Below are 14,145 nucleotides of genomic sequence, written 5' to 3'. Positions count from 1 at the left end.
AATCCCCTGGAAAGAGTGTTTGTGACCTTTGATAATGAGAAAGGAAAAGGTAAAAGTTAATACATTACATATTCTGTACTTGCAAGGAATGGTGTTGCAGGAGAGGGAGAGGTATGGTGGTCAATTTAAATTTCTACTCCTCTTTCACTGAAATTCAACAGGTAATCTGGAGAAGTTCCACAGAAGTTTAAGCAGTCTCTTTTTTTGCCAGATTCTCAAATATCCTTTATATTTCAGGTACTGCAAATGAGACGCCACACACACACCATTCACTACATCCTCATCTAGTCCAGGAGCACCTGGCAAGTAATGTGATAGTAGCCAGCACAATGCCTGCTCCAGTACAAAATGGACAGATCTGTAAGTTTTCAAAGTTGAAATTACAACTGGATAATCTGTAGAATTATTTTATATTTTATGCTGCTCAAAATGTATTTTTCATATGTTTTAATATCAATTCTTCTCTAATTTAGTTTTTATGATTTGTTAAAAAAACAATTCCATCAGAAATGTTCATGAAAGGGATCTTTGTATGTATCCTCTTGAGCCACAGATGAGGTCCCAGAAGAAGTTCTGCAAGGATCAGTGCTGGGATCTCTCTTGTTTGTAATATATATACAAATTATTTGGATGAAAACATAGGTGGTCTGTTTACTATATTTACATACAACAGAAAAACTGATGGAGTTGTGGATAGTGAGGAAGATTATTAAAGGATACAGCAGGATAGAGATCATTTGGAAAGTTGTGATATGGAGTGTTGGACTGGGGCAGACAAGGACAGAAGTGACACAACACCAGATTCTAGCCAAATAAGTTTATTTGAAATCACAAGCTTTCAGAGTGCTGCTCCTTTGTCAGGTGAAGCTGCACCATCACTGTTATTAAGCACCATACTTTAACCAACTGAGGTAACTTACCTGCAGTAATTACATTTTTAGCATGCTGTTGTTAGACAGGCTAAGTTGTTAGACACTTCACCCGACCCACACTTGAGGGTACGGTAAGACAATAAGGACAAATGCTCTGATGTGTTTAACAGGGTTCATAATGGTTTATTACTTATCATTACTGTGACTTGACAACTTTTTAAAATATATATTTCTTTAATTTGTCTTATTTTTGATGTTGACTTAAAAGAATTACTAACTGTTTTCTCTTCCTTTTATATGTGCACCACAGCCACACCTGAAACTCCATTACCTTCTCCACCTGGAGGTTCTGCATCAGAGCCATATAAACTGGTAGCAGGTTCTGTATCAAAACCGCCAACATCAGTTCCCCAGCAAACCATTCCAAAACAAGAGGCAATTTAAGAGATGGGAAACATCTCAGAGCAAAAGTCATCAGTAAAAAACTTGACAGATTTACCACCATGAGAGAACTGTTTCATGAGAACACAGTTTTAACAAGAACTGTGTCCCATTTTAAAATATGACAGAGATGAATTCATAGATAAGTAAAAGATTAATGTTAATCTGTGTTAAACTGTCATTGTAATACCATACCACAGGTATCCAAGAGACTGTTTTCACTATAGAGAAAAAAAGAATTAATTAGTTTAATAATTTGGAATTCAAGAAATTTATAGTCATTTCCTTCAATTTAATAGTTGATTTTAACTCTGGTTGCCTGGTGGTTATTTGCAGAGGAAGGGGATTATAATGATGGGGTATAAGACAGTAGAGGGCTTATAGCATGTATGGATGTTCCCTACTCACATCTTTACTCATCTGAGACACTGAAGAGCACCAGACAGCACCAGAACACAGCAGTCATGAAAAACATCACTTCACGAATTTAACTGGAAGACTTAAGAGCCAACCATGGGATCTGGTGGGAATCAGTGAAAAGGCCAGGTCAAGTTTTTAAACTGAACTTGTTTGAACATTACGTATGGGTCCCCCAAGCTATATTCAAGTTATTGTGCCTTCTTGTTTGTGCTTTGGCTCTCTCTCTTAGTGCCAAATCCCCATGAAACCATCCCACAATTTAATCTCAGAAATGATCCCTTTGAATCCTTAGTTTGTTTGGTTCCAACCTCCAGCCCTAATATCAGTCATGTTCACTAGATTGTAATTCAAAAAGAGGTCCGGTTGTCTAAACAGTCTTAATTTCATGCTGAAGTCATCATGACAACCTCACACTTACTCTGCATCCTATCCACCACAGCATTCATCAAGTTAAAAGCAGCTTTTTCTGGTAAACTTATATGAATAAAGCATTTGTACTCGGATCCCTTAAGTAATGTTCAGCATCTGACATATGGTCAGGATGCACAACCGACTGTGAACTCGATTTTGACATGAACTCAGGACTAATTTGCAATATTTTGACTCTGAGTGTGACAATACGCAGTGCAATTTTCAGTGCACACCTATTATGAGCAGACCTATGTTAATGAACTGTAAGCAATTTTAATATTTATGAATTGGTAGTCTTTGAATTTTTCTATAAATTCAGTTCAGATGTCCTTCCTTTCATTTAGTATTAGCAAATTGTGTACCATGTTTTCAAATTCTCTTTTATACCATTTCAATTGTTGAAATTTAAGTAGATGTACATATCAAAAAAAAGATTTTATATGTTTAAAATGTTTAGTCTACTTAAACGATTTGTTTTCCTTGCTACAAATACAAAGTAGTGACATTTGCTGATCCTGTAATTTCATCCAATGGTCAGCAAGTAAATTATAGTTATTCTTCATATACAAACAGATACAAGATTGTGTACAACACACACTAAATGTCAAATGTTTTAAACCAGCTTTACTTACCTGAACTTCCAGTAAGTGGATCCTACATTAAGCTAGGACGTCCTGCTTTCAAATGCCACTTTCCCCCACACAGCAGCAGCGATGTATTATTTCATTTATTCTAGAGAGACACAAATCACACGTGCATTAAAAACAGCCAGGACTAATAAACTGCCAATTTATGTTTTGTACATCACAATGGAAACTATTTATGAAAAGTAATTTTTATCAAAGTGAGGCTTAAGACGTCCTGGAGTTGTGAAATATGCTAATATAATTGCATGTATTTTTATTTTTTGTATACCTTTAGGAGGCTATCTCTGGCAACTCTCCTAACTGTTCCCCTTTCCTTTAGCAGGCAATCAGAGAAATCTCAGAAATACAGTTTAAGTGGGATTTTGGGCATGCCCCCGAAGCAGGTGGTTTTATGATCTCTTTAAGAACACAGGCGATACTTCTGTTACTGTGGTTGCAATATTTTCTTGCAGTACAAACCATTAACATGTGGGTTTTGCATATTATCATCATGTCACCAATTACATTAATGCATTAAGAAATGCAAGTAGATTAACAAGAGCAAAAATATACCTTTTGAAAAACATGAAAAACAGTTCTATTGTAGCTTCTCCTCCACCAGACTTGTTACTTGGACCCACACAGGTTTGGGATGAGTAATTAAGTATATATTTATGTACCTTCTTACCCAATTTTTCTGTCTTCAGCAAATTTCCCAATTATACCTCCCACAATCAAATCTAAATCATTAACTTTCACCATAATCAGCAAAGGGGCCAATATTGAACCCTGTGGAACACTGAGAGAAACCACATTTTCAAAAGCATCCATCGACCACTATCCTTTGATTCCTGTTACTGAGCTAATTTTGGATCAAAATCAACACATTCCCATGTATCCCATGGGTTGTAATTTTTTCTAGCAATATCTTGTGGGACCCTGTCAAATGCCACACTAAAATCTATGTATTCTGTGGCCATTGCAATCTTTCATCAATCTTCCTTGTTATTTCTTCAAAAAATTAAATTCAGCTAATAAAACATGACCTTCCCTCAACAAACCTATGCTGACTGTCCCTGATTAATCCATCCGTTTAGAATGCACTACCTCAGGAACATTTTGTTTAATATAAAGACCCTCTCATCAAATGATATTCAGGTTGTTTTTTTCTCCTATAAACTGAACAGATTTGCTCTTTTCAGGAACCCATATTTGTTTAAAGTAAACAAAACTTATAAAATATTAAAGTGACCTGTTGAAAATGCCAGCAAAATGTAATTTTTTTGATATAATTCTTTGCTTCATCAGTAAATGGAATTACAAATATGCCCAAATATTGTTATTCTACTTACTGAAACTAAAAAAGCAAAGATTACTTTCTGACATTACAGCTAGATTGTGCTTTGAATTTCTTAAGATCTATTAGCAGAATATTTTTGTTTTAAAAACATATTTATTTTGTGCCATTTTATTTAAACTAAGATGATTCTTTCTTTGTGTAAAAAAAAAGCCTCTACTGCACATTACTTCAGTCTCTACTTTCCTTCTTGTGAAATAATTCTGGGGTAACATTTGGTCTATTTAATATACAGGGTTTTAATAGCACTGTGGCAAAACCTTTACTGCATTGTTAAGAGTATATTTAAAAGACACCGGTTATAATAGAATAATGAATAGAGTGTTTAAAATATTCTTGATTGAATATGTTACATTACTTTACAACATGCATTTTAAACAATTTATGGATTGAATGTTTGTAATGTAATCTAAGTGGTTTTATCCATCAAATACTGTACACAAAATCTTACCATGTTGCAAGTTGCCCATTGATGTTCTAGTATGCAAAAGCATGAACATCCTAAAAGATAGTGACCTAGCAAAGGCACAGTCATAGTTACCAAATCTGCAAATATAGATTTGGTATAGGAATGACTGAATGCCCTAAAGGTTATTGCTCTCTTGAACCCTTAGTGTCAATTGTCCAGTCAAAGTCCGAAAATCCACTTTCAATATTTCAGCTCACGTGCCTCTGACAATTAACTCTAAAATCACAAAGGAAAAGACTGGTGGAGGTTCAAACCAAAATTCTATCAGGTGCCTAACACTCTAAGCTCAGTTGGCTGGACACCTGCTTGTCATGGGTTTAAACAGCATGGGTTTAATTCCTGCCACTGGCTGAGGTTATCATGAAGGACTCTCCTTCTCAACCCCTTGCCTGAAGTGTGGTGACCCTCAGATCAAGCCACCACCAGTTGTCTCTCTTTCTATTGAGAGGACAGTCACATAGTGTAGTAGAACTATGGTGACTTTATGGTATTCTTTGGAAGTTTGGGTGCTGGTGTTCTCAGCCATTCAACAACAGATGTTTGGGCATCCTATGTTCCAGTGCATTAAGTAGAAATAGTCTTTCAATGAAGATTATTGACTGATAATGCCAGTTAGATAACACATGGCCAAAATTCACAAGCTGAAAACATGTGTTATGTTAACATACAAAAATAAACAACCCATCGTAAAACATAGCTTTCTGAAAAGTTAACATGATTTCATGTTATCCCAGGTGCAGGTTACTATCTCGAGCCTCAGAATTATCTTTAGGGTTGACAGCAATTCTCAATACCATTGTAAAAACATAGAATTTGAATATGTATGTTAATTTCCAAAATACACCATTCTCCGTCTTCTGATGTGTTGAACTTTAAATTTAGTTTAAAAATTGTCTTTTATACATCTTGTCTGATAACAATAATATGCATATTCTTACAAACCACTGTTCAGTTATCAAAAGGTTGATCTCCCACCCAGTATAGTGGCAAAACATATATTGACAAGGAGTTTGATTTTTATCTGCTTGTAGTAAAAGTGCCTATGATAAAACATTAATAGATTTGTAACTGTAGATTTTGCACTTCACATATGGAACTATTTTAGTGCTTACAGCATCTGGGTGTGGTTCTAGTGCTCAAAACTGCCGGAGGTTCTAAAAAAGAAAATAGTTCTTCATCTACCTACAGCCAGGTAGCAATAAAGTGTACATAGAACAAATAATGACATTTGCTCTTAATTTATTGTAATATGGATATAATTTTTCATGGAACTGACATTATTTTTGTAAATCATATCACTGATTAATAGCAATTAAGATAATAACATAATCCTTTAGCACAACTGTACATTGCATATTTTATAATTTTTGTCCTTGCAATTTTCACTGTGTACGGTATTTCTATTGATATTGATATTTCATTGCAATGAAGACAGTTCCCTTAAGCCCCTAATGTACACTGCCACAGTCCTGAACACTGTAGTTATTAATGTATTGTTGTCATTCCTTTAAACCATGTAAAAACACAAATAATAAATAAGATCTTTTTCTATATTTTTCACTGTTTCTATTTGCATTATATATCTTAATGGAGAGCTCAGAAATTGGATAGAACTATATTGGAAGTATATGACATGGCAAATATCACCAGCAAATAAAAAGATGTATTAAGTTATCAGATGTATTTTTCAGTAACTTCATTATTTTTATTGTGTAACATTAGGGAAAAAGTTGTTTTGGCTACTAGAAGAGAATCAATAGTTATAATTATCCAATCATATCCAGTGGTGTAATATTTCTTTAATGACAGTCTTTGGAGATATAACATCAGTATTAATATCAATGATGTGTGTAAGTGCATTAGTCCGTGAACTTTGTATCTTATGGTATTTCAATGTGTGGACACGTTCCTATTGAGAAGAAAGTGAGGATGGCAGATGATGGAGATCAGAGTCAAAACGTGTGGTGCTGGAAAAGCACAACCAGTCAGGCAGCATCCGAGGAGCAGGAGAGTCAATGTTGTGAGTGTAAGCTCTTCATCAGGAATGGTGGGGAGGCCCAAGTTAGAGGTTCTTCCTCCAAGCATTGGATGGCTAGAATCAGGTGAGGAGGCCCAGGACTGCACCTCCACACAAGTCATCTTCTGTGACCATTGCTCCCGGTGTTGACTACTCTCCATTGGGGAGACAGCTCGCCAACTTATGGAATTTTTCAGAGGACATCTCTGGGACACACGCACCAATCAATCCCACAGCCCTATAGCTGAACATTTCAATTCGCCTTCCCACTCCTTGAAGAACATGCAAATCCTGGGCCTCCTCCACACCAGATTCTAGCTGGAGGAAGAAGGCCTCATCTTCGATCTTGAGACCTTCCAACCATATTGATTTTACCAGTTTTCTCATCTCCCCTTTCCCTACTTATCACAGAACCCACCAACTTGGCACCACCCTCTTGAACTGTACTACCTGTCCATCTTCCTTCCCACCTATCTGCCCCATTCTCCTCTCCAACCATCATCCTGACCTTCATCTACCTATCGCATTCCCAGCTACCATCCCCCCAGTCCCACCCCCCTCCAATTTATCTCTCAGCCCCACATTCCTGATAAAGAGCTTATGCTCGAAAGATCCTGCTCCTCGGATGCTGCCTGACTGGCTGTGCTTTTCCAGCACCACACTTTTGAACTTTCCTAATGACAATTTGACCTTGATGATCCCTATTGGTTTGCAACTTAATGATGTAATTTTGCATTATTAATGTCAATAAAAATTATCTTACCCAAAACTAAACTATACAATGTTTTGAAATTAAAAGCAATCATTCCCATTATTCATATCAAATCATTTTGAAATTTAGTGGAGACCTACTTTTCAAATGTTTATGGTTGGCAAAGTGCTACACCCAATTCACAAATAGAAAACTTGGGGTTACTGTTTTGTTTTCACTTTCTGGTCAGTAATCTAGCAGAGTAAATAATTCAGCCCTCACAGAATCTGTCTCATTTAGAGTAGGTTTTATAAAGTGCGAATGATCTACTGCTACTCAAGTGATAAATATAAAGTTTGAATGCATGAGTTCTAACTTTGACTGGACCTACACTGTGAGGGTTGTTCTATTCATCCAGCAACAGTAGAGCTCTGGAAATCTATGTATACAAATAAAAATAAAAATGTAAATACAAAAAAAAATTCTCTTGGGCTGTGGTATCTAATCTTTTTAAGTACAAGATCACATTTTAAATTTAAATGCAGCCCAGGATCCATCTCTAAGAAACTACAGAAAAAAACAGCTTATTTTTATTGCTAACTAAATCTAAAACCGAATATATCTAGTAATTTGTTTTGCTCTTTCCTCACTATCTCAGTATATTATCTGCCAGTGCCGTGAAGTCTGAGTTGTAGTTTGAGTCTGTTAGTTTTACATAGTCCATCACATGGATATCTGTGAGTCGGGTGTGATACTTGGACCTGATTATCTTCATTCGGGAGACCACAATATCGTCGAGCTACGTGGAATAAAAATAAGATTGCACTTTAAAAATGATAGAAGCTGGTATTTGTCTCCATTTTTTCAGACCCTAAAAATCAGTATCCTTCAATCTCACTTTCAGCCCAATCTCATTTTGCGTAATAATTATGTCCATATTAATTCCTTTGCTTTGTAAATCACACACCCGATGGAATTTGGTAGCCAACCCAGCAATATCCACTTGTAGGAAAGAGTTTGAAGGTTAGTTCTGTCATAGCTAATTCCTGAAATTAGAATGATGAATTCTTCTGCTAACTTCTTCAGGTTTGCACAGAGTCATTTTTCTTTTCCTTTGATTTTTATTTCTAATATTTTCTCCAGACTCGGGCAGCATTTTATTTTTTAATTGGGAAGACCAGTGATCTAGTTTGAATTTACAGCACTAATGTTATGTGCTATACCTCCATTCTTTCCCTTTAGTCCACGGTTCAGTTTGTTCAGCTTTGACATTATGTCTGTAGGGAACCCAAAGTCGAACAACCAAATGTTGTCTGACAGCTGACTACATACTTCATGTCTTGATTAAGAAGAGTGACAATTTCAAGCAACGGATTGTAACATTCTTTTCTAGAATCTTCCTTCATCTTCACCATCTCACATTAGCATGGAAGATTAGCTCACAATAGGCAGCATCAAGTTTATCAAATAAGGGTTTAAACAAGCAGTGCTAAAGGACTCCTGCTCACAACAAATTTATAACTTCAACAACTTGCATTACGTGAGAAAATTCTATTACCTTACTTTAATCATACAGAGTAATTGACAAAAAAAGAGAAATCAGGATCAATTCTGCAAACTACAGCAAAGCCCACATTTGTGCAAGCATGTGTTTTCCACCAGTTGTGGTGGAAATCAGTTTCTGAATTGGAGTGTTCTTCACAAGCATATACCTTTTGATTTTCTTGTAAACTCATCCCTTGTCCTCATACTTTGTTCTCTCTTTAAGAGTAAAAGGTTGAGAAGATCCTCTTTAGTTGTTATTAAGTTGTCTTTTAAACCCATATACATGAAAACAATCAGTTGGTTGTGGAGGTCATGTTGATAGATTCATTGAACTGCAGTGAGAAGTATTCACAGTCCTTCAGGTCCTGCTGTGGCTGCTGAAAGGCATTTTCAGACTGAAATTCTTCTCCTTTACCAGCATGGAAGCAGCAGGTGACACGCTCTGGATTGCTGTCATTATTTCTTCTTTGGTCTTAAAGCCTTTGGATAAAGAATCAGCAGCCACAATCATTGCTTTTTAATTACTTTGCCACCCATGAATGATTTCATGTGAATTGCCAGAAGATGGCAAATATGAAATGTTTCAGTGTTGAGTGTGTGTTGCTGGAAAAGCTCAGCAGGTCAGGCAGCATCCAAGGAGCAGGATAATCAACGTTTCGGGCCGGAGCCCTTCATCGGGAAGCTTCAGTGCAGGCCTTAACTTGTGTTGCTGAATTTTTTAAAAAATGACTGTTGAGTTTCCAAAACAGTACTTAGCTCATCAATTGTCTTGTACAAAGCATGATGTTCAAGGGGAAACTATCCTTGAAATCAGTTTGCATCCTAATATAATGTTTTCAAATCTTCCTTTTTGAATTCATCAACATACTTTGTGACATATAAGGTGAACACTCCTATGTTTCCCAGCTGTGAACAGAAATACATTTTACCATTCCTGATGGAAGTTTGACATTTTTGATTTCTTTTTAACTTGTCCAGGTTCATTGCTCATTGTCACAGCTTCACCTTGTATTTGTGATGTTACTATGCTGCTGCTCACACTGCAGATTGGCCTCAGAATATGATTGGTTACTTTTGAGTGTGGAGGCATCAGATGTTACTGCTGTGGTCACGATTTGTTTCCAGGATCTTGGTCGGATGTTGCCTGATAGATTGGAGTGCAGCAGCATTCTTCATAATTTTTCTTCAGCCTGTGCAGACCTATTAGGTCTACAGAGAACAGGACTAGTTGAGCTGCTCTTGCAGACTGCTTGCATGGATATGATGGGCTGAATAGCCTCCTATGTTCCTAGTACTGCAATATACTTCACACGTCAGTTCGTAATATATTTCTTACATACGTGTTTGCACTGCCACCACAAAATGTATATTAACTGCAATGATAGTTCATCTGGACCAAAGTGAGGCAGGATGCAACAAGCTGGTAAAGCCTGTTAAGAATATAACATTTTTCTTCTAGCCACATGGTTTCCTTAAGCAGAAGTCATGAAGTAGCAGGCAGTGAGATCAACTATCAGAGATGTGCATGGCAAGGGAATGCAGGCAAGTAAAGAGTTGATTGCGAAAGACTCTGCAATTGACCAGTTGATTACAATCTACATGTTGAAGATCACAGTTTCTGTGTTTCCATGTTCCATTTAAGGTTTCTATGAAGTTATAATAGATAAGTGGGAGAAAGTCCAAGAAAGAAACCAGAGTCAAAGAAAGAAATTGCTGGCATAACTCTCATCTGGCAGCATCTGTGAGAAGAAAGCAGAGTTAACATTTCGAGTTTGGTGACTTTTCATCAGAACTTAGAGATGGGAGATAGGATGCTTAGCAATATTATTATATAGACATTCAATTTTAAAAAGTGCCAGAAAATGGATGGATTATAATATCTTCAAAAATAGAATTGTTACAAGAGGAGTAGGAAATATACTACAGCCTTTGTTTAAAAGATTAAATAATCAAACAACCAGAAGTGGAGAATATATCAAAAATTGTTTGTCTGGAATTTTAACAACATGTTAAATTCTTTGAAGGAACTTAAAAAGTGGTTTTGCTTTATCCCTTCTTTCAACTTGCCAGCTCTATCCTGAGCTCCCATTCGCTCATAATGAGGGTTGAGAGATCAAAGCTGTCAGGATAAGGGAATGAAGGAGATCTAGAGTATGAGACAGCAAGGAGGAAGGTCCAAAGAGGGAAGGGCTAAATGAGAAGTAACGAGGTGGTTGATGTAAGGTGGTTAACAGAGAGGCAGATCAACAGAGGATGAGTTCAAAGATTGGGAGGGCCAGTGGATAGGATGGACAATACAGTATTATGTTTAAAAATTAGACTGAAAATATGCAGTTACAATGTTGTTTTTAGTACGTGGACAGTAACTGTGCTAAAACAAGAAATGGAGGCAGTGCAATTCAAACTAGTTCTGTTATTGGTCAGAATGAGTTCAAACAAAATAATAGGCTTTAGTTCTAGTCTCTATCAAAAAGAATATTAAAAAATACTGTGAAAAGAGTACTAAAGCATGTGAAAGTTTTCAAAAAATATTTACAATGATCTTGTCAGAATTGAAGGAATGAACTGCCAGGAAAGAAGTTGCTAATTTAATTCAAAGAAATCTTCCTGATTCACAATTAGCCACTACTTTAATCTTACCTCTGGCCAGCTCATTTCTCTGAATTCTAGGAAATTAAACTGTTAAGAGAAACGAGACTGAGTTGGACCCAGTTAGTTACCATTTCACTTACCTGCCATACCCAGTCTATTTGTTTCATCAACTTCTGTGATTGGACATCAATGACCCTTCTAATATCTCAAAATCCTTTCTGATTACCCCATCAACCTTTCCAAACTACACCCTTGACCAACCCTTGGTTCCTCTGTTTTGCTCCAAACCCACCAGCCCATCCTCATTTTGTCTTTGGCTCTGCAGGATACCCATCTTATCTTTAGTTTTGATCTTCTTCTCCATCAGTTTAAAGAAGGTTCACTCAACTGATATGTGGGACGGTGGGTAGTTATCTTCAGTGGTAAAGTTGGACAGGCTAGACTTGGGTCTATTGATGCTTAGAAGAATAGGAGGTAACCTTATTGAAACATACAAGATCCTGGCAGTGGATATTGAAAGGATGTTTCTCTGTCTAGAATTAGTTTAAAATTAAAGGATCATATATTTAAGACAGAGATGAGGAAAACTATTTTTCCTAGAGCATTGCAAAAGCAAAGTGATTGAATATTTTTAAGATGGATATAGATAGGTTATTAACTAACAAGAGAGCCATGGAGATAAGTGTAAATGTGAAGTTGAAGCCATAATCAGACCAGCCATAATCTTACTAAATATCAGAGCTAGAACAAATGACCTATTTTTCCCTCCCCGTTTATATGTTTGCATGTTCACCACCACCTCCATGCACCCCCAGCAACACCCAGTCCAAAACTTTTTGATGCCTCTCTCCTTCCTCTGTATTCTACACAGCAATTTAAAGATGAAGTGAAAATTGATGATAAGAATGGAAAAAGCTTAAGTCGAGTATAATTGATCAGTTAAGCCAAATGGCCTGTTTGTGTGCAATACCCATTGTTTCAAGATAAGATTTTGCTCCACTAGGCATCATTCTAGTTTTGGCATATATCCAGGCTATGCTTGAAATTTCCATCTCTGATAATCAGAGTTGCCTTATCTTTTGTACATGCAGAAAATGTCAATGACCGAGCTAACATGCTTACACTGCATAACATTTATAACAAATGCCACATCGACAGAGTTAATGGAGCTTTTTTGTTTATGACATGATTAGCCAATTAACTTTATTTTAACAATCTTGTCAGTAAATGTGACTATCTGGAACATCCTAAAATATGCTTGCATTTAGTTGCTAATACAATTGGTTCATCTTTTTCCAGTTTATTTTCCATTTATTTGAATAAAAAGCTAATTCATGTTTGAAACAGATTTGGCAACTGCTTTTAAGAATCAGCTTTAGCTTCTACGCAATGAAAACTCAGCATTGTTTAACCTATTCTGAGAATATATTTTTGCCATTCTAAAATATATTGCAGTTTCTAGATATTCATCAGTCACCACAAAATTAATGATCAACAGAGTCACACAGCACGGAAACAGACCCTTCGGTTCAACTAGTCCCTGCTGACCATAATCCCAAACTAAACTAGTTCCACTTGCCTGCACTTGGCCATATCCCTTCAAATTAGTTTTTATTCATGTACTTATCCAAGTGTCTTTCAAATGTTGTAACAGTACCCATATCCACCACTTCCTCTGGCAGTTTGTTCCACATACAAAATGCAAAACTATGTAAATGACATTGCTCCCTGTGTCATTTTTAAATCTTCCTTCTCTCACCTTAAAAAATGCCCCCTTATCTTGAAATCCTCCACCCCAGGGAAAAGACACCTGCCATTAGCTTCATCCATACGCCCCACGATTTTTTAAAAAATCTATAAAGTCACCTCATACTTCAATGAAAGAAGTCTCAGCCTATTCCAACCTCTCCCTATAACTCAAACCTTCCATTCCCAGCAACATCACGCAAAATCTTTTCTGAACCCTCTCCAGCTTAATAATATCTTTCCTATAATTGGGTGACCAACACTGCACACAATACTCCAGAAAGGGCATCACCAACATTCTGCACAATCTCAACATGACGTCCCAACTCCTGCATTCAATGGTCTAAGCAATGAAGGCAAACATGTTAAATGCCTTTGTAACCACCCTAACTACACGTGATGCAAACGTCAAAGAATTACGTACTGAACCACTAGGTCCCTCTGCTCTACAACACTACCCAAGGCTCTACTTTTCATTGTATATGTCCTGCCCTTATTTGGTTTACCAAAATACAATATCTTACATTTATCCAAATTAAACTTCACCTGCTATTCCTCAGCTCAAACTTGCCGAATATTTTTTTCCATAAGCAGAAAAGAACAACTCCAAAAAAAATGTTTTATTTTTGCTGAACATTGTTTTATTTTATGGATGAACTAAGTTGACACCATAAAAAAAAACATATGATACATATGAAAAACACAATTTATCTTCCATTCCAGTCCACAATAAGACAAGATTATTTCTTTTGTTGTCTTCCACTCCTATTCTTTCTCAAGTACTTAGTTTTTCAATCTTCCTCTTTTTCTTTCTGTCCCTATGGGTTGACTCTTATATGGGTTTGAGTGACATGCCGATAGTGAAGTGTGTGGCAAATTCAGGTCACAAATGCAGCAGGCCCATCTCAACTTTGAGATTATCTCACTCCAGTTACTATGCTTTTTACAAGTGGCATGG

General features: G+C 36.5%; 1 protein-coding gene across 2 annotated transcripts in view; it reads left to right on the top strand.

Annotated features, from left to right (window-relative positions):
- The window catches only part of hnf4a (hepatocyte nuclear factor 4, alpha), a 63,933-nt gene extending 62,617 nt beyond the window's left edge, over positions 1 to 1,316 (top strand). The window contains exons 9-10 of one of the 2 annotated variants that reach the window (XM_060836025.1): positions 238 to 360; positions 1,183 to 1,316. In XM_060836025.1, the coding sequence (XP_060692008.1) occupies positions 238 to 360; positions 1,183 to 1,316 (257 nt within the window). Of the gene's footprint in view, positions 1 to 237; positions 387 to 1,178 lie in introns of both variants that reach the window. The other variant, XM_060836024.1, reaches the window with a different exon arrangement.
- Positions 1,317 to 14,145: the final 12,829 nt, after the last annotated feature.

Source organism: Hemiscyllium ocellatum, chromosome 15 (assembly GCF_020745735.1).
Source record: "Hemiscyllium ocellatum isolate sHemOce1 chromosome 15, sHemOce1.pat.X.cur, whole genome shotgun sequence".
NCBI classification, from domain to species: Eukaryota; Metazoa; Chordata; class Chondrichthyes; order Orectolobiformes; family Hemiscylliidae; genus Hemiscyllium; species Hemiscyllium ocellatum.
The sequence above is the reverse complement of the archived record's forward strand: the minus strand, read 5'-3'. Positions and strand labels throughout refer to the sequence as shown.